The sequence below is a fragment of the Cucumis melo genome, chromosome 2, assembly GCF_025177605.1.
Source record: "Cucumis melo cultivar AY chromosome 2, USDA_Cmelo_AY_1.0, whole genome shotgun sequence".
NCBI lineage: Eukaryota > Viridiplantae > Streptophyta > Magnoliopsida > Cucurbitales > Cucurbitaceae > Cucumis > Cucumis melo.
The window spans coordinates 11,873,366-11,894,654 of NC_066858.1; the positions used below are offsets into that span (position 1 = coordinate 11,873,366).

The 21,289-nt window shown below is 35.0% G+C and overlaps 1 protein-coding gene and 1 long non-coding RNA gene across 4 annotated transcripts; one reads left to right on the top strand and one right to left on the bottom strand.

Moving 5' to 3' along the window:
* The first annotated feature begins 2,556 nt into the window (after window positions 1-2,556).
* Window positions 2,557-8,801, top strand: LOC127147395 (uncharacterized). The gene is made up of 5 exons (XR_007818470.1): window positions 2,557-2,785; window positions 2,892-2,981; window positions 3,063-3,162; window positions 3,409-3,458; window positions 8,295-8,801. It is a non-coding gene; the product is annotated as an uncharacterized LOC127147395 (long non-coding RNA).
* LOC103504384 (BEACH domain-containing protein A2-like) lies at window positions 4,309-7,667 on the bottom strand. 3 transcript variants are annotated; one of them, XR_007818462.1, is made up of 6 exons: window positions 7,212-7,667; window positions 6,937-7,086; window positions 6,378-6,820; window positions 5,668-6,275; window positions 5,208-5,561; window positions 4,309-4,909 (listed from the first exon to the last, which is right to left on the bottom strand). XR_007818462.1 is itself a non-coding variant. In XM_051080830.1 (3 exons), the coding sequence occupies exons 1-3, from the start codon at window positions 5,394-5,396 to the stop codon at window positions 4,450-4,452; spliced, it is 423 nt and encodes a 140-aa protein (XP_050936787.1). In that variant the 5' UTR covers window positions 5,397-5,406; the 3' UTR covers window positions 4,309-4,449. The 3 variants fall into 3 exon arrangements, 1 of the variants encoding a protein (XP_050936787.1); XR_007818461.1 differs by having other exon boundaries at window positions 4,309-4,481; window positions 4,708-4,909; window positions 6,378-7,667; XM_051080830.1 differs by lacking the exons at window positions 5,668-6,275; window positions 6,378-6,820; window positions 6,937-7,086; window positions 7,212-7,667 and having other exon boundaries at window positions 4,309-4,481; window positions 4,708-4,909; window positions 5,208-5,406.
* Window positions 8,802-21,289: the final 12,488 nt, after the last annotated feature.

A 21,289-nucleotide genomic window follows, 5' to 3' on the forward strand; every position in this document is an offset into this window, starting at 1 on the left:
ATCCTTTGTGTCCCAAAAGGAAAACAAGTGAGGTGTTTAGGCACTGAGAGGTTGCTCGCCTTAAATAGAGAGGTAAATGTGAAGTTTATAAATAGGAATGTCTAGATATACATCACTTGATTTATCTTTATCATTTTTGTCTCGAAAGGAGAACAATTATGGTGTTTAGGCGCCGAGAGGCTGTTCACCTTAAACATAAGATGGTTAAGTGATTTATATCGCATCAAGCCATATTTCACATTTAAATTGCCTATAATGTAGAGACGTTCCCTTCATTCTTCTTAATACAAGTTTAATCCATTCCATCATCATTCCATTCCATTCCCTTCTAAAGAATCCTTTGTGTAAATCAGTAGATTGGCATAGTTTTATGCTTACACTATATATAATTTATACTGCCTGGTTGACAAGTAAACGTTATAGCTAAGCTTTGATAGAAATTACCTTGTGTTCGACTTTGGCTTACCTAAGAAGCCTCTCTCTTCGCTTACAACTGGGGAAGCGTAAGGAAAACTTGTACTATATGTTAATCATCATGTATGAAGCAACATATAGGTAGGGTATGCATCTTTTATCGCAAACTCTAACCTAGTCGCCCATTGTTAGTCGCATAATTAGAACCTACCACGATTTATTTATGATTAGATACAAATCATAGCTAAACTTTAAGTATTCGGATCCCAAGAGAAAAAAAGTAAGGGAAAGGCACTGAAAGGATGCTTGCCTTAATTCTAAAGTTAATAGACACTTTGTATCACCTCAAAATATTAATGCACATTATCTTATAATTAGATAATTAAATATTCTTTCGTGTCACGCCAGATGCATGAGTTCACAGTACCATACACCCAACGCACTGCTGGAAATTATACAAACGCAGCGGAAACAGGATAAAAAAATTACTCTATATGCAACTAAACACTTTAGAAATTAACATGCTTAAGACTACCCTAATTACAATGATTAAGGCTAAAAGAAATTCTTTACCTTTGAAGCTCCCTAATGCTCTAAATCTTCTCACGACCACACACCCAGAACCACCACTAAAGATCACCTGCCATACTCTAGACTAAGAACTAGGTTGTGGTACCCGTCGAATGAAGGAATTTACAGAGAGATATGGAATGAAGTTTTGATAAAAATTAGCCAAAAAACAATCATTCTTCAGTTTGAAAAAGAACTATTTTTAACCTAATTACATGCAAAATTGCATATAATTAGTTGGATAATTTCTCAACACCTTGTATTCCACTAACATTTAGTGGAATTACTCACCGTTCCATTTAGTGGGATTTTTGGATAATCCTATTAATTTTAGTCAAGGGTAAAATGGTCATTTGACCATTTTAGTCAAAGTCAAACTTTGACTTTTTCAAGTCAAAAGTCAACATTTTGACTTTTTACCATTTTGTCCATTTTGACTAATTTCGACCTCTCGAGCATGAATTCACATTCATTTTCTTGAAATTCAAATCACATTTGACTATAAAGTATTATAACCGATGATTATATCACATATTCGTTGGTTTCTCTCTCTTTACCTAATTCGAACAATTCGAATTATTCCAACATGTTGTTCTAAGTTAATTCCGTATGAGCTCGCAGGGAAACCTAATAGACTTATAGATCATGGCGCTCCAATGGTTCGAGATTAACTTGCTAAACTCGTTCAGACCAAGCTAATCAACATTCGTTAACTAATGAGTCATTCCACTAAAGTCTCGTAGCTGCACTCTCCTTACTATAGATATATTTCTGTCCATCTGATATAACCATGATCAGTAAGTTAATCCTTCACAGTTTGTTCGTAACCTTGGCTGGGTCAAAATACCATTTTTACCCTTGAGACTACAACTTGTTCTTAAAGTCCCACTGATCCACTATTGAACATTTGGTTTAAGGTCCAACCTATAAACCGAATCCCTCTCAAGCCAATGAGAGGTTGGGGCCCCTATGTTCAAGACTTGGATTCAGTTCTTAAGGAAACAACCTATCTACTAACCTTAAAACAGGTAGGAATAAATTCCATCTTGCACCCTATGTTCCCAACAATTCACCCGATCTTATCCCTGAAATGGGAAGCTTATTGGGCCAACACAATGAGTTGCCTTCACCTATGCAAATCTAAGGATAATATCGTGTGAACATAAGTTCATAGTTAGCTCAGGATTAAGATTAAGTTACCTAGGTCATTAGAAACGAGATAGTCAGTTTTAAACAGTAAACGACGTTATTACGTAAAAGTGACTATTTCATGGTTCTGTCTCATGTAAACCTTTTACATAGGATGCCCCCTCTTTCATGTCTCTATATGAACGATTTAGGATTACATTGTCTGTATTATTTATGTAAACCCGATATTTTCTTGGTTTAATTTCTTTAAATGTGGAAAAAAAAGAAAATGGAAATTAAGTGTAAATATATATATATATATATATATTTATATATTAAATAGTTTTATTAAATAAATTAAAGAAAAGAAAGAAAAGAAAGGATAAAAAGAAGAAAAAGAGAAGAAAATTTCATTTTTTCTTTTCTTCTTCTTCTTCTCTTCCCTTCACCGCCAAGCATTTTGAAGACATCCAACTTCCATTTTTTTTTCCTTCTTCAATTTACAGAGAACATCTAAGAGAGAGTTTGGAAGAAGAAGAGGAATTTTACTAGAATTTTGAGGTTGAAGAAGAGAAGGAGAAATCAAGCAAAGTATATCCATGGCTGAATCTTGGTTCATTCTGCACATCACTGGTTTTTAATTCGGTTTGAACTCTTCAAAAAGAATTAAGAGGTGAGGTTTAAATTTACTGAAAGTTAACTCATTTTCAAAAAAACTTTATGAAAAAATTTGGAGCAAATTCGGATATTCATTGGGTGCTTTTTGATGAAGAAAACAGGGCAGTTAGTTTTTACTCGAAGTCAGAAGGTCTCTGGTGTTTCTTGAATTTCAGAGTGTACCGGTGGAGTTAGGATCTCTATTTAGTATGGTTGGAAAGATTATTCAATTTACTACAACTTTCATGAAGAAATCGTGAACCAAAAACGACTAAAAATCAGTTATATTATAGGGACAAGTTAAATAGATCGTGTGCGCGCGATTCTGGAAGTGGTTCTGTTTCGAGGGTTATCTGAGTTTACGCACGGGGAATCAGATTTACATGTCTTCAGGTAAGTTTTAGAGGATCTCATAATAAAGAGTTTCATATAAAGAACACTTATTTTGGTTAAGTATTGAGAAAGTTATAGTCATTTGAAGTTTATGTTAGAAATCTGGAAATTTCAGAGAGTTGTTGAAATAGGATTTTATTTCTTAAGTTTTGTTTTCGTGAGCGTCATCTTTGGTGCGACATGTTATGTATATATTTAGGAAACCGGAATGTTTAGAGTTTTAATACTCGGTTGGGTTGTTGGCAGGCCGAGAAGAATTAAACCGAGCTTATTGACCAAGGATCTAACCCAAGACGGTGAGTGACAAAACCAACTTTGAAATATAATCCATAACTGTTATTATGATTGAATGCGATAAATGTTTACTTACGAAGCTATGAAATGTATTTGAATTGCATGACTGTTTTCAAGTATACATTTGGAGACTAGATTTCTTAAAGAAATTTATGCTAGCACGTAGATATTAAATGTTTGGAAAGTATTTAAACCACAATGTTTTAAGCAAAACATGAATTAGTAAGAAGTTTTGTTTTAAGAACTACAATTTTCCACGAAAGAGCTGAGTAAAGTTCGAGCTTTGTGTAAAATTTATAAGCAGGCATGTTTTAATATTTTTAGATGATTTATGAAATTTTCATTAACTACATGACTGAGATCTTGAGCCTGAGGCTAGAGATTACCGTGTGTACACTCACTACAAGAAATCTGGCCTTTAATGTCGGTTTAAAACCGACATTAAAGGCCTTTAATGTCACTTGGCGACCGACATCTTTGCGAGCGTTATTAAAGGCCTTTAATGTCGGTTGGGCTTTAATGTCGGTTTAAAAGCGACATTAAAGGCATCTTTAATGTCGCTTTTAAACCGACATTAAAGGCCTTTAATGTCGGTTTTCAACCGACATCTTTCATAGTGTTATTGAAGCCTTTTAATGTCAGTTGGGCTTTGATGTCGGTTTAAAACCGACATTAAAGAGGCCAACAATGTCGGTTATAGATCCCCAATAATGTCAGTTTAAAAACGACATTAAAGCCTTGTTTTTGGATCCATTTTTACAAATTTATTTTTATTTAATTGCTGCATTATTTTCCATTTTTTATAAATTGACAGTCGATCCGTGTAAATAAATATTTTTTCTCAGGCCAACAAATCAATAAAATTAATATTATTTAGAAACTTTAATATTTGTCTTTTACATTTGCATACACAAAATGAAATCTTATTTAACAAAATACACATTCTACGTAATCTTATTTAACAAAAGCCTTGTTTTTGGACAACTTCTTGATTCACTTCACGCATTCTACGTAATCTGACCACCCTGCAAGCAAAATACACATTATCGGTAACTAAAATATCATCCAACAGACAAAAGGCTTTGAGCTTGCCAAAGAGTATTCAAGGGTAAAAAACTGAAAAACCAGAGTTCAGAAGCTAGAGAGTATTTAATGAAATGTGTTTATGATTAAAATTTTCAAGGGTTAAAAACAAAACAAAAATGTAAAAAATAGAAACCAACTTATTTAACAAAAATATAATAAACTTACCTTCTTTCCACCCTTCATAAAATCTCTCCAGCTTGAAACCTGATAATGACAATACCTTCCCTCTCTGCTTATATCCAAAGATGAGGTCTATCCAATGATGCAAATTTTCCGAAACAAAGTCGGATTCCAATGCTTCTCTATGTTTCCTGATGAACTCCCTAGCACTGCCATTGGCCCATGGAGGTAAGACAACATCACCAACCTGCCAAGAAAACCACGTCCAATGATAAACAATCTGGTCAAGGGTTAATTTGTAAGATTGTTAAATGGTTTTTTAGTACAGCAGTTGTTTTTCGGTTCATTATTGCTCCCCTTTTATATCTACAAGTATTTTGAATTAAAATTTTTGGTCCAACTCCTTTCCCACTATCCCACATGGCGCACAGCCTAACCCCAATACGCTGATAGACCATAATATGCAAGTAAATTTAAAGGGTGTGCTACTGAATTAATCATAAAAGATATTAGAATAAAGAATAATAAATAAAACTTGTAGAAACCTTTTCTCCAGATTGTTTCTCTCCCAAGTCAAGGTTGAACGTATTTTCGAGGAATTCTGGCATGTAAAAGAATTCTGGAATGAGTTCCTTCACGTCTGACGTGTTTCCCTTTCCAGCTGCACTTATCCAAGTATCTCTAATGCTATTGAATAGACGATCAGCATGGTCAAACTGCCCAACAAGGACCATCAATGTTTAAATACTAACCTCGGCTTTTCTCTGCAACTTTGCTTCCCCTTCAGCATCAATGCTATCTAATTTCAACAGTTGTCTCATCAGCAGCTCCGTTGATACTACGAATTCTTTATCTTCAACATTTGTGCCACCATTAACAGCTACTTGCAAGGCAGCAACCTGTAGAGATAACAATATAATGAACATGCTCCCAAAATATAAACCAGCATTGAATCCCATTACAGAGCAAAATCAAGTATTTTGAAAAACTCCAAGGGAAACTTACCCTATCTGCAAGCTTATCAACCTCAGACCGAACATCAGCAATGGCTGCTGATGCCTTCGAAAGCTCACCACTTCTCTCGACCTCTTCTACCACCTTAACATCTTCCACGACCTTCCTCTGCTTGTTTGTCTTGTTCTCCAAGAGTAAAATCTTTGACAAATTCTTCACCCCTGCGGTATGCAAATGCTCATCATCATCCTTCTCCTTACCTCGAAATAGTAGTCTCTGCTCTTCAAGCTGCAAACCGGTTATTGCCACCAGATGCTTTTTCATATCGCCTGCAAAAGAAGTAACACACACAAAATCACCAACATGGGAACTAGTCCAAACTCCATTATAAGTACGCACGTCAGCATGTGCCAGATACCATGAATGGGGAAAGTTCATTTACCATCAATCCACATAAACAGAACGAAACAACAATGTCAAACAAAACAAGTTAGTTTCCAACTCCCCAATCCCAGTTCCAGACAAATGAAAGAAGACATTGAGAAAGTCAATATTCATACAAACAAACATATACAAACAAACATACAAACAAACCAAGAAGTAAGCGAGAATATTGTTCCTCAGAAATCTTTCTTCAATCTGCCTTCTTCCTCAGAAATCTATATGCAAGAAAAGCAATAAAGATTATGAACAATCCTTCCCAAATATTAGAATTCGAAAGAATCCAGAGGAAAATAAAATTATCTGAGCATCCTGCATACCCTCATCTGCATCTTTCTCCTCCTCCATTCTTGTTCTGTTAATATTTCTCGAACCTTCAATTTTAGCTCTTGCTTGAATTCTTCTGTACTCTCATACTGTTGCTCATATTTTCCCTGTGCCAAATCAACATGGCATTAACATCATGGGAACCAAAATCCAAAATTATAGCATATTGTGAAAGGCAAAGGAAGGAAATCAAAAAGCACCATTAATTTAGAAAATATTGTGTTTTACCCCTTGTAAAATAAGGGCGCCAAGCTAAATTAATCGAATGCAAACATGAGATTTAACACTAAGACCAAACGTCACCGTTACCAAAAGACAGATATCGCTTGATCACCGTTTTTCCACAGAAACGAAAAACTCAGATTGCTCCGCCGCCGCCGCCGCCGCCGTAGTGGTGTTTCATGGCATCAATTTCATCTCCATCTTCCAACCCCAGCTAAGAATCACACCCAAATCAACCAACATGACCACACAAAAACTGAAATCAAAATAAATTTAAATTAAAAAAAAAAAAAAAAAAAAGAACCCCTTTTAGAAAAAGCTTGGAAAAACCTCTTCCGCGGTTTGGGTTCCAGCAATGGGATGGCCGTCCACGAGAAAAGCAATGGTACTGAACTCTAACTCTTGTCTTTTACAGTAAGAATACATGAGTTTGCTGAGTTCGGATTTCTTAGAAATCCTGAAATACACTTCGCTCCCATCCTAACAATGAAGTCAAGCACAACACAAACCCAATCAAACATTACATTTCCAGTTTGGTTTCAAGGAATAAAAAATAAAAAAAAAAAAAAAAAAAAAAACTGCAAAATGGAAGATGGAATCAGAACCTGGCCATTCACTTTGAGGTTGACGTACTCTGACTCGGGTTTGTGAGCACTTGGATGAGATTGAGAAAGGGGTTAGGGATGCGGACGACATTGTAAAATATTGTGAGCACTTGGTTTTACCCCTTGGTTTGTGAGCACTTCAGTTTTCCCATTAAAAAGAGGTTAGGGATGCGGACGACAAATAGATCCAAAGCAAAAGAAACACAAACAAACACATTACATATTCAAAAAGGGATGGAAGAAACTGACGACGACGACAGGGATGGAAGAATCTGATGTATGCTGGTGGTGGTGGCGGCAGCTGTCGAAGAAGAGAGGGAAGAAAGTGATGAGATTGAGAAAGGTGAAAGAAATTTGAGAAAGATGATTGAGAAGGGTGAAAGAAATTTGAGAAAGATGAAAAATAGTGTGTAGGAGGGTTTGAGAAAAGAGTAAAGTAAGAGAGAGAAAGTTGAATTTTTACAAATTTAAAAAATAAAAATAAAATAAAAATGGGCTTTAATGTCAGTTCAAAAAAAGCAGGGTGTTTAATGTCGGTTTTAAACCGACATTAAAGCTCTATCTTTAATGTCGGTTTAAAACCGACATTAAACATCCGCCTTTTGAAAAACGACATTAAAGCCCATTTTTCACTTTTTTCACCCGACATTAAAGACTAGATTTCTTCTAGTGACTGGTTAGATTCCGTTGTTGACGTTGAGTGTACTCCATAACAATGATGCTGTCATGAGTGCTGGGCGGGCCCCACTACGACAAAGACGATGGGAGTGCTGGGCGGGCCCCACTACATCGTAGAGCTTGTAAACGTTGTTGTACTGGGTGTACCCTACACAACGTAGATTTGTCATGTTAGTTAAAATTCTTCGATATACTTGATATCCCTTTCTAGATTTCAATGATGAACATGCTGAGTATTTAAGGAAGCTATTCTTACTACTACACGTTTACATTTACGACTTGTATAAACAGATTTATATGTGTAAAGTTTTCACGTGCTCTTATCTTTAAATTCGTAGTTTTAAACAGAGTCACTCACTGAGCTTCATAGCTCACCCTTTCCAAAATGTTTTACCCATTTTCCAGGTAGAGATCGAGTTTCCGGTGCCTGATAAACTTATTTAGTCTGCTGAAGCTCTGTTATCGATTACAAGTACGTGTTTTGAGTTGGGCATAAAGTCTGTTGTGTTATGATGTATATACACCCCTATATGTTATAGATACTCCACAGTTTGTATAAGCTTTAGGAGCTGTAGTTGTGTAAATTTTTGTTGGTTATATTTTGATTAAGGTGTCTTTAGGTTTACCCGTGAAATCAGTAAATTTTGAGGTACACTTCATGTATGTGTTTTGATTAGCCTAGGATCCGCTGTGTTTTGTTGCATGTATAATAGTTTATATACTAGATTGGCAAGTTCATCACATGAAAGTTTTAAGCAGAGTCGACAGATACAGGTATAGAAAAGCGTTGTTCGTCGGCTTCACACCATCTTTCGATTTAAGGTAGCAGGTAGTCCGAGAGGGGGTGTGACAATTTAGAAAGTGGGCCGCATCCATAGTATCTCTTAATAAAGCGCCCAACCTTTAATCTTATACTATAGACTATTTAGACTATTTACTCGAACTTAATCCATGTTTATGTCTCTACATAAAGTTCAAGTTTACTCAAAAAATAGTCTTGGGATCTATGTTTATTGGTTTTAAGAATATAGTATTTAATTTCTCCATAACAACTTTATTGAAAAGAATATGATTACAAACTATGAGTTTTAGGACATTAATTCCAACAAACTCCCACTTGGACTAAAACTCCTAGTGGGATGAAAATGTTCGAATTTAAACATAAGAGAGAATAATACATATGATTACAAACTAGGGCATATGCCCGTTAAGTCTCCCACTTGTCCTAGTTTACAAACATCGTAGACCTAAACTCTGTAGGTGGCTCTTAATCACTTTAGCCGTGAGAGCCTTTGTAAAAGGATGAATAATATTTTGCTCGAAAGAAATATGGGTTACTACAACGTTACCACGATGTACAATTTTCCTGATAAGATGGTACTTGCATTCAATATGCTTTCCCCATTTATGGCTTCTAGGTTTTCGTGAATTTGCAACTGCACCACTGTTGTCACAGTATATAGTGATTGACAGATGCATATTTGGAACAATTTCCAGATCAGTTAAGAACTTCCTTAGCCATACTGCTTTCTTTGCTGCTTTGCAAGCTGCAACATATTCAGCTTCCATTGTGGAGTCGGCTATACAACTCTGTTTTACGCTTCTCCATACTACTGCTCCTCCGTTTAGAGTGAATATTGATTATGATGTAGACTTTCTAGCATCTTTATCCATTTGGAAATCAGAATCAGTCTACCCAGTAAGGATCAAATCCTTAGTACCATAATCGAGCATGTAGTCTTTTGTTCTTCTAAGATATTTTAGAATATTCTTAACGACTGTCCAGTGATCACGTCCAGAATTGGACTGATACCTACTGACCATCCTTACTAAAAAGCAAATGTCAGGTCTAGTACATAACATTGCGTACATCAAACTTCCAACAGCGGAAGCATAGGGAATTTTTCTCATATCCTCAACCTCTTGAGGTGTCTTAGGACATTGTTCTTTTGACAAATGAATTCCATATTTGTACGACAACAGACCCTTTTTGGAATTCTGCATTTCATATCTAGACAGCATTTTTTCAATATAAGATGCTTGAGAGACATGGCTAATGTTCTATTTTTACGGTTTCAAACAATTTGGATTCCAAGAACATATTATGCATCTCCCAAATATTTTATTTTAAGTTGCGTAGCTAGCCATTTCTTGATATCAGTAAGATAACCTATGTCATTCCCAATGAGTAAAATATCATCTACATATAAAACTAAGAATGCTACAACGGAATTGACGAACTTTTTGTAAACATAAGGTTCGTCAACATTTTGTTCAAAGCCATAAGACTTGATCGCAGTATCAAATTTTATATTCCAGGATCTAGATGCTTGTTTCAAACCATAAATGGATTTCTGAAGCTTACAAACTTTTTGTTCTTGACCCTTTTTAATAAACTCCTCTAGTTTAGCCATATAGATACTCTCCTCAAGATTTCCATTTAAAAAGGCTATATTGACATCCATCTGCCAAATTTCATAATCATAAAAAGTGGCGATGGATAAGAGTATTCTAATGGACTTAAGCATGGAAACAGGAGAGAATGTTTCTTCATAGTCCACTTCTTCTCTTTGGGTATAACCCTTTGCCACAAGTCGAGCCTTGAAAGTATGTACTTTACCAACTTGGTCTCGTTTTCTCTTGTAGATCCATTTACAACCAATAGGTTTTATGTTATTTGGTTGATCTACTAGAGTCCAGACAAAATTAAAGAACATAGACTCTATTTCGAGGTTCATGGCTTTGATCCATTAGTCAGATCTACATCATTCATTGCTTGTTTATAGGTTAATGGATCCTCTATGCCATCATCAGGTATGACAACATGAGTTTCACTTAAACCTAAGTAGCGATTAGGCTGATGAACAACCTTTCCACTACATCGAGGCTCTCTCAACTCTTGAGAAGGATGTGTTTGACCAGATATCTTAGTTTTATCAACTACTTTAGTGGATGAACTTGGTTTATCTGAAGCACTCTTGGAAATCTCATTTAACACTAATTTACTGCGAGGTTGATGATCCCTGATGTGGTCTTCCTCTAAAAATGAGACATTTGTTGATCTACATACTTTATTTTCTTGAGGATCGTAAAACAGACCACTTCTAGATTCCTTTGGATATCCTACAAATAGACATAATTTTGAACGATGTTTCAATATTTTAGGATTTTGTACCAACACGTGTGTCGGACATTCCCAAATTCTAAAGTGACGTAAACTTCCTTTACGCCCTTTCCATAGCTCATAAGGTGTTTCTGAAACACTTTTAGAGGGAACGTTATTCAAAATATAGACAGTTGTTTTTAAAGCATATCCCAAAAAGAAATCTGGCAACTGAGCAAAGCTCATCATAGAGCGAATCGTGTCTAACAAGGTTCAGTTTCTTCTTTCTGATACACCATTCTACTGAGGCATACTAGGTGTAGAGAATTGTGACTGGATTCCATGTTCTATCAAATAATCTTGGAATCGTAAGTCCAAATATTCTCCACCTTGATTTGATCGAAGTATTTTTATTGTTTTTCCTAATTCATTCTTAACTTCAGCCTTATATTCTTTGAATTTTTCAAAAGAATCAGACTTATGATGAATTAGATAAACATGACCATATCTCGAATAATCATTAATAAAACTAACGAAATATTAGTACCCTCCCCTAGCTTTAATGTTCATTGGTCCACAAAGGTCCGAATGTACGAGCTTTAAAGGAATTTTGGCTCTGAGACCTTTTCCAGTAAAAGATCTCTTGGTCATTTTTCCTTCAAGACAAAATTCACAAGGAGATAAAGAGTTATCTTCTAACTTACTTAGAAGTCCACTTTTAACTAATCTCTCAATCCTATTGAGATTTATGTGACCAAGTCTCAAGTGCCATAAATAGGCATTAGAAGAAACCTTTTGTCTTTATTCTGAGTTTTGATTGTTCTAAACATTTCAGTATTTAAGATAAAATTTGCTCGTGTTGGTCTTAACTTATATAAGTTGTTTTCATGTATGACAGAACATATTGAAATACCTTTATAGAAAATGAACGCTTCATTAATTTCAAAAGATATTTTATACATATGTTCTAAAATACAAGAAATAGATATTAAATTCTTTTCATTTGCGGTACATACAAGACATTCTTGAGTATGATATATCTATTTCCAAAAAACAACTTTAAGTCTCCCACTGCTTCAGCTGAGACCATCTCTCCTGTTCCAACCTTGAGAGTGATCTCGCCTTCTGAAAGCCTTTTCCAAGAACTATTTTCCTGAAATGAGAAGCAAATATGATCAGTGGCTCCTGAATCTAATATCCAGGTCGAATTTTTATATTCCACTAGACATGTTTCAACAACTAGTAAATCATATTTACATTATGTTTCCTTCTCTGTTTTTTTCTCAGCAAGGTACTTTGGGCAGTTTCTTAACCAGTGCCCGTTTTGGCCACAGTGGTAACACTTACCTTTTTCTGCAGCTTTCTTTCCCTTGTTCTGTTTGGGAGTCTTCCCCTTTACCTTATTTTTTATTTGAGGTTTTGGTTTTGAGGGTCCAATTTTTTTTTAGAGGATGATCCTCTTGAAAATTTTTCTTTTGTAGTAGAAAAGTTTGCTTCCACTTGTTTTCCTTTACCTATGGTAAGGGTCTGGAATCGCTGGAGCTTGTTAAGAAGGATTGTCAGATTAAACTCTATCTTGTTCAGGGATGCATTTGTTTGAAAGGGTATGAAGCTCTTCGAAAGAGACTCTAAGATAAAACTAACCTGATTAGCCTCATTGATGGCACCACCATTTACTTCAACAATGTTGAAGTGCATCATCATGTCCAGAACATGTTCTCTAAAAGAGGTCCCCTCCTTCATACACTTAGTGTAAATGTATTTGATTGCCTCGTGTCTTAGGAACCATTCTGGTTGCCCAAACATTGCCTTCAATACATCAATAATTTCTTTAGCCGTAGCTAAGGATTTATGTTTCTTTTCTATAACATCTGTCATGCTGGCAAGAATGTAGACACGGGCTTTTTCATTAGCCTTTACCCATCGATCATATGCTTTCCAACTAGTTCGGTTAGCATTGGAGGCAGAGGTTTAAGGACATTCCTCTGTTAAGACAAATCTCAAATCATTGCCTACTAGTATCGTGTTTATATTTGATTTCCATGCCGCATAATTATCAGCCATTAAATTTTTCGGAAGCTAATAGTTGAACTATTGAGCTATTCATGCTGAAAAACAAACATATTCTTTTTAGAAAAAACTATAATCCTTTAAAATCAATCTAATTTTGCAAATATTAATAATGTACCCTTTCATTATTATGTTTTTGCGACGATATTTCAAAGGTTCAGAATAACTTCTACCGTAGGGTAGTCGAATACTTTTCCTTTGAACCAAGACAATCTTGACCAAATGCTAACACCTGAATATCTCATATTTGCTTTAGCACTTTAGTTACCGCTTGTTCAGTCGAGAATATACTAACAACTTAGTAATTCTTGTAAGTGTAATCTTCCATTTTGAGATCTCAAAGATAAGAATCATTATGCTTCCGAAAGTGAAAAGACAATTTGAAAACTGATCTAAGAGACCCTATCCATATATGGAGTTTGCGGTGTTCTGAATCCTATAATACAACCCTCCGAAGGAAACGTCGCTTCAGGGCAGACAAGCAGGTGTATTATAGGAATCTCATGGTGCAACCCAATGGAAGAGACCGTGGGATGTGTTGTCACATATCCCTTACCCACTTACTATGAACTACTTCCCCTATTCACCTTGATCTTGATCCATGCAAACACTTTCCGAAGGGAGTCCCCTCTTATACACGGTGCAAAGCCCTACATGGATCTCACGTGCTAAAGCTAAAAGTACATTACTTCTCTCTTGCTGAAGTGTTCTATAATGATTTTAAGAGTATTTGAAACTTTAGGATTTATATTGAGGCTAACGTAAATAAATCCTAAGTCTAGTTAAAAACATCCGAGCATAACTTTTTATACTAGATTTTAACCTACGATGTCTAGGTGATATACCACTTTTACACCTCTTACGCATGCTCATAAAACTAGGTTAATTAGACTCAAGAACTGATTAGGATCTCCAAGTAGGAGGTGTTCCGTAAACCGTCAACTTAAGAACCTCCAACCTTAGTCATCTTATATGACTTGTTGACAAGATCGAATCAGGTGAGCCTCTTGTAACCAGTTTTACAAGATATCGACCTAATTCTAAGAATTTTGGAAGATATGTTTAACCTAGGTGAACATGCATCTTATCTATGTTATAGATTTTAAATGTCTAATTTGTTTTATAACACTTATAAAAAGAACTTAGACAAACCTATAACAATCATCTAACAACATATATTATATAAAAAAATTAATTTAATATCGATTTTGAATTTATTTAACTTTTAATTAAATCATATTTAATTAAAATAAATAAATATATTATTAATTTATTAATTAATTTAATTAAATCATATTTAATCAAAATTAACTTAATTAATTAAAAAAAATTAATTAATTAACATGCATACTATACATTATAACCATTATAACATACTTTCAATGCATGAACATGTTAATCTATGGTGGGATTTTAAAACTATATGGCATACTATATGCACATACAATTAAACAATAATTAAAACATACATTAAATGCATAATTAATTAAAACATCCTAAAATGGACTAGTTTTGGCTCTTAAGTTAAGCTAAAAACTAAATTATTACAATAATAATTTGGTGGAGTACATAAACCGCTCCCGAACAATTGCAACCAGATTAAACAGGTACACGATCGCTGAGGGGCTGGCCAAATGAACAAGATCATTTAGGGTAGGCCAAACAGACACGATTGTCTAGGGCAGGCCAAATAAAGACGATTGTTTAGGTCGGATGAACATGAACGTTTAGGCCAGGCTGGATGAACACGATCGTTTAGGCCAGGCCAGATGAACATGATCGTTTAACAGGTTCAGTTTCAGGTCTGTCTTGAATTTTCTCCTTATTGAAGAAATTACAACCTAAATTCAACTCTAATGACTCAAAAAAAAAACTTTGAATACAATAATAATTACAAATTCAAACCTAACTTAGGGCCAAAACCATAATATATTCATTTTAGTTCAAACCACAACAATTTATCAAATAAACTGAAATATCCACCATATGCAAATGAGTAAAATAAGCACGCCTGATACCACATGTTGGAAATTATACAAACGCAGCGGAAACAGGATCGAAAAATTACTCTATATGCAACTAAACACTTTAGTAATTAACAAGCTTAAGACTAACCTAATTACAATGATTAAGGTTAAAAGAAATTCTTTACCTTTGAAGCTCCCTGATGCTCCAAATCTTCTCACGACCACACACCCAGAACCACCACTAGAGATCACCCGCTATACTCCGGACTAAGAACTAGGTTGAGGTACCCATCAAATGAAGGAATTTACAGAGAGATATGGAATGAAGTTTTGATAAAAATTAGCCAAAAAACAATCATTCTTCATGTAATTAGTTGGATAATTTCTCAACGCCTTGTATTCTACTAACATTTAGTGGAATTACTCACCATTCCATTTAGTGAGATTTTTGGATATTCCCATTAATTTTAGTCAAGGGTAAAATGGTCATTTGATCATTTTAGTCAAAGTCAAACTTTGACTTTTTACCATTTTGTCCACGTTGACTAATTTCGACCTTCAGAGCATGAATCCACATTCATTTTCTTAAAATTCAAATCACATTTGAATATAAAGTCCTATAACCGATGATTACATCACATATTCGTCGGTTTCTCTCTCTTTACCTAATTTGAACTATTCAAATTATTCCAACATGTTGCTCTAAGTTAATTCCGTATGAGCTCGCAGGGAAACCTAATGGACCTATAGTTCATAGGCTCCAACGATCCGTGATTAACTAGCTAAACCCGTTTAGTCCAAACTAATCAACATTCGTTAACTAACGAGTCATTCCACTAAAGTCTCGTAGCTGCACTCTCCTCACTATAGATATACTTCTGTCCATCTGATATAACCATGATCAGTAAGTTAATCATTCACAGGTTGTTCGTAACCTCGGCTGGGTCAAAATACTGTTTTTACCCTTGAGACTACAACTTGTTCCTTAAGTCCCACTGATCCACTATTGAACATTTGGTTTAAGGTCCAACCTATAAACCGAATCCCTCTCAAGCCAATGAGAGGTTGGGGCCCCTATGTTCAAGACTTGGATTCAGTTCTTAAGGAAACAACCTATCTACTAACCTTAAAATGGGTAGGAGTAAGTTCCATCTTACACATCATGTTTCCAACTATTCACCCGATCTTATCCCTGAAATGGGAGGCTTATTGGGCCAACGCAATGAGTTGCCTTCACCTATGCAAATCTAAGGATAATCTCGTATGAACAGGACTTCACAATTAGCTCAGGATTAAGATTAAGTTACCTAAGTCATTAAAAACGAGATAGTCAGTTTTAAACAGTAAATGGCATTATTAAGTTAGCTTAAGATTAAGATTAAGTTACCTAGGTCATTAAAAACGAGATAGTCAGTTTTAAACAGTAAACGACGTTATTACGTATAAGTGACTATTTCATGGTTCTATCTTATGTAAACCTTTTACATAGGATGCCTCCTCTTTCATGTCTCTACATGAATGATTTAGGATTACATTGTTTCTATTATTTAGAAAGTGGGCCACATCCATAGTATCTCTAAATAAAGCGCCCAACCTTTAATCTTATACTATAGACTATTTAGACTATTACTCGAACTTAATCCATGTTTATGTCTCTACGTAAAGTTCAAGTTTACTCAAAAAATAGTCTGGGGATATATGTTTATTGGTTTTAAGAATATAGTATTCAATTTCTCAATAACGACTTTATTGAAATGAATATGATTACAAACTACGAGTTTTAGGACATTAATTCCAACACGCATCACCAATTGCACCTTAGTATATATAATTCGGATAAAATATACTGTTTGTATCCAAATTGTATAGATTAAACCGCATAGGTTTGGGTGCACGATAAATTCAATAAGAATACTAATTTCTTGAGTTAAACCCTAGACTTACCAGGAAACCTCTCTTCGCTTACACTTGAATGATAGAGAGAAAAATTTGTATTACATGCATATCATGAAGAAATTAGCAACGCAGAGATAGGAATTGCACCTTTTATCGTATGATCCTATTTTAGCCACCTACTAAGGTGCTCATTTAGAGCTTAACATGACACATCTACGAATGAACGTTGAATTAAAAAACAAGCAAGACAATAGTTGGTGAGTCACAAATTTGAGTTTTAAACAAATTTCTAAGCTTGATTTACTATTTCATATTTATAACATGCTTTGAGTTGATTTTTTTTGATATACTAGATTTATAAATGATTCACAAAGCATGAGTTTCAAGTTTGGCAATGAGTTATGAGTGATAACTTGTAGAAATACAAGTTATTATAGCCTTTTAGATAGAATAATGAAGCCAAAACACGTAGTAAAAGTGTCAAAATGCGTAACTTATGTTGTAAATTCATAAGTATTTGGAAATGCATGTACATAAGCCTCCATACCTGTTTTACCTCGTTTTTAGTGTCTTAACGTAGGAATAGGAATAAAAGAAGAAACTAGTGAATCGTAGAAGACCTCATGTAAGAGCTATGCGAGAAGAACCCATCTGACAAGTAAAACTTCTAGGCCAAGATCTACATCATCATGTGAGGAAGGTTCACAAGAGGACAAGAATGGTAGTTAGGATGATGTGACTTGACAAAGGCTGCATTAGGCACTGACATGATCAGAAGAATAGAAATTTTCCACCGAAAGTTTCTTATAAAAGAATCCCATATCTACCAAACAAGAAAGTCAACTTCGAGAGAAGCCAGACATTTGAATGGACCGACCAAAAGGCTTGAATGGGCCAAATCCTAGAGAAGTGCAAAAAGGAGTAGCCTTTCTGCCATCTGTAAAAGTATTTTTCTTCTTCTCTAGTCAATCTATAAGTGGGAGCTTAGACTCTGAGTAGAGAAGATGTCACTTTCCATTTTCCCTAACTTGTAATATATATTTCTATACTTTCATATTTGTATTTCTTTGCAATGTATTTGTTCATATTGTATAGTGACCTAAGACTTACATTCTTTTATATATTGCATGTTTTTACATATATTGCATGTTTTTACCTTTTCAATCCATCTTTTATTTACTGTTCACTTGTTAATGTATTATCTGTAGTTTGGTATTGTGATAAGTTCTTGATAAGAAGCTTAGCCTATAACTCTTATCACATTAGCTGAGCTATAGTCATCACTTGGCCAATGTTTATCGCCAACTACCTTAGAGAGCAAGTAGCAAGTATATGGCTAACGCGCGCAAGGAGTTTGGAGACAAACTCTACCTTGGTGAAATAACTTGCAGCATTTGTGTCTTGAAAGGAGAACAAGTGTGAGTGTTTGGCACCGAGAGGTTCCCTCCCTTAAAAGAGAAGTTCTATAAGTATTGTAAGTGAAAGCTTCTTGATATATCTTGCTTCACCAAGTTTGACCATTTCCATCCTGAGAGGCGAGCAATTGTAGCGTTTAAGACACCGAAAGTTTCTTGCCTTAATCATAAACTAGTTAAATGAGATACATCGCATTGAAGCTGTCGCATGGTTTAAACGCCTAGAAATGCAGAGTTCTTTCCTTCACTCTCTCTTATACAAGTTAGTGTGCATTCCCATCTTGCTTCCATCCTTATTCCCCTTTTGAGATTCTCTAGTGTAGATAAGTAGATATAGTTTTTACTTATACTTCATCATACTGTATAAATGATTCTTTTTCACTGCCTGAATGAAGAGGAATCCTAGAACTAAACTTTGATATCAATTTTCTGTGGTCGCTTATACTTGGGCAAGCAGTAGAAAAACTTGTACTCTACGAGGATTTAGTAACTACGCAAGACATAGAGAGGAGATATTATGCAATGACTATGCCACATTGCATAACATAAGATATAGACACACACAACACTAAGCACCAAGTCTGAATGCAAATGGTACCAGAATAATTTGTGATTTTGTGAACTAGACCAAGGTTAAGTGTCATACCTCTACCCATATAACCTTCTCTAGACCCAAGAGGTGGCGTAAAGTTAACCAAAACAATCCACCTCTGAGATGATTCCAGCTAACCCTTGACATGAAAACATGAGACCTTTACCAGCGGAAGTCTTTGACCTCTGAAATGACTAAAAATACATTAAACCGTAGTGTAACCCATTTGAAAAGAACTTTAAAAATATCAAGTAAAATGTATAAAACATGGAAATATACACCTAATTAAACATGGTAATACTTTTAACAAATCTATTCCTTTCATGATTAAAACTAAATTGGCTCGGCAGTAGTATGTTCAGCACGCAGAGGTTCACAATCTATACTGGAAAGAGGGAAAACATTTTAAAAGGGTAAGCCGAAAGACTTAACGAGCAACGATTTTATAAAACAAGTTTTCATAAATAGTTTACATTAAAATGAAGCTTAAATACATTTATTTGTAAACAGACATTTCATAATGTGATTCTTGAAACATTAAACATTTGCGTAGCTTTTGTAAGACAATGTTTCATAGCCACAAGCATTATTAAACCTCTTCATCCAAAGACGGAATAATCGATAGGAAACAGTTTTCACTATACCCTTCCTGATGGCCCATAAACTATAGGCTCGTCAACCCTACAATCAGTATAGAGTTAACCACATGTATATAATAGGTCTCATGGAATATTTGGGCTAAGAGAAAACATTTAGAAACATTGGAAACACGTCATCTGCTTTCATCCGTAAATTATTATGAAAAAATGATGTGCGATAATCAAACAAACCTTTAGTTAATTCTAAAGTAAATAATTGGTGTAATAGTTAGAGAGACAACAAGAAAGGATAACACGAGGAACTTTGGTAACCCAGTTCGCCAATATTGCCTACGTCTAGAGAGTTGCATACAACCCTGATGAGTAATATTATTATGAATCACACTTAGTCAATATACATTGATACATCATATGATCTTTGTTCAACTATACGACTATATAACATGCTCATTAGCTTCAGACTTCAAGCTCCCCCTAAATGCATGAGTAATTCTTCTCAATGATGTTTGACTTCAGGCTCCACCTGAATGCATAGGTGAACCTCTTCGATGATATCTTCATCCTCTACAAAAGTTTACTGTGACTACTTGAATCACGCTTCGTCGTTTACCTTACTCATTGTTACAATCATCTTAGATCAACTGATTATCTTATCTTTTAAAAAGATAATGCTTATAATATCTTTTAGACAAAATACCCAACAAACTCCACATTTTGTCGAAAATAAGAGATTTCTTTTCTGGTTCAAGTCACTGTTTTTCAAGATCGTCTCATGGATCAGATAGCTAGCAAAGATATATCAGCACAGCAAATCAACAGAATCATCATCAGAGAATCTTATTGTTGGAATTTATGTCCTAAAACTCGTAGTTTGTAGTTAAAACTATATTCTATCTAATAAAGTGTTTATTGAGGATTTGTTAGTGAAAATAGAATACTATAATCTTGAATCCAATAAACAAAGGTTTAAAGGCTATCTAGTATAGACTTAAACTTTATGTAGAGACATAAACTTGGATCAAGTTCGAGTATATAGCCCAAATGGTTTATTGTGAATGAATACAGTTGGACGCCTTATTATGGAAACACTATGGATGCGACCCACTATGTAGTTTAGTTCAAATGATGTGATCCTGAATCGTTCATGTAGAGACATGGGAGTGGGGGCATCCTATGTAAAGAGTTTACATACACTACAACAAACTGGGCTTTTAATAGCCCTTGAAGATAGCCCAATTTAAATTAGGCTATTGAAAAGAAAAAATGAAAAGGAAAAATAAAAATTATATTTTTCTTTGCACGCCCAAATTGAAATTTCATGCCCAAATTGAAATTTCATGCCCAAATCTCTTTTGCTCTGCGCGCGATAGGGTTTTCGTTTCAATCGATTTCTCATCTCTTTTGCTGCCCTCTCGACGATGATGACGCTTTCATCTGTGTCTTCAATCATCTTCAATCGATTTCAACTGACGACGACGTCGCTTTCATCTGTGTCTGTCGTCTCTCTGTTCGTCGTCATTGTCTCTACCCGTCGTCTCTCTATTGTCGATTATCGTCTCTTCCCGTCGTCTCTCTATTGTCGATTATCGTCATTGTCTCTGCTTGTCGTCATTAGCTTTGCAATGAACTGCTGCTGAAAAGGTATATATATCATTGCCTTAATGAGAACAGTTTGACATGAAATGTGTTAGAAGAATTTGTCTTTTAATTTCGAGCATCATCTTAACAATTTCGAGCAATATTAGATTGTGTAAGGGT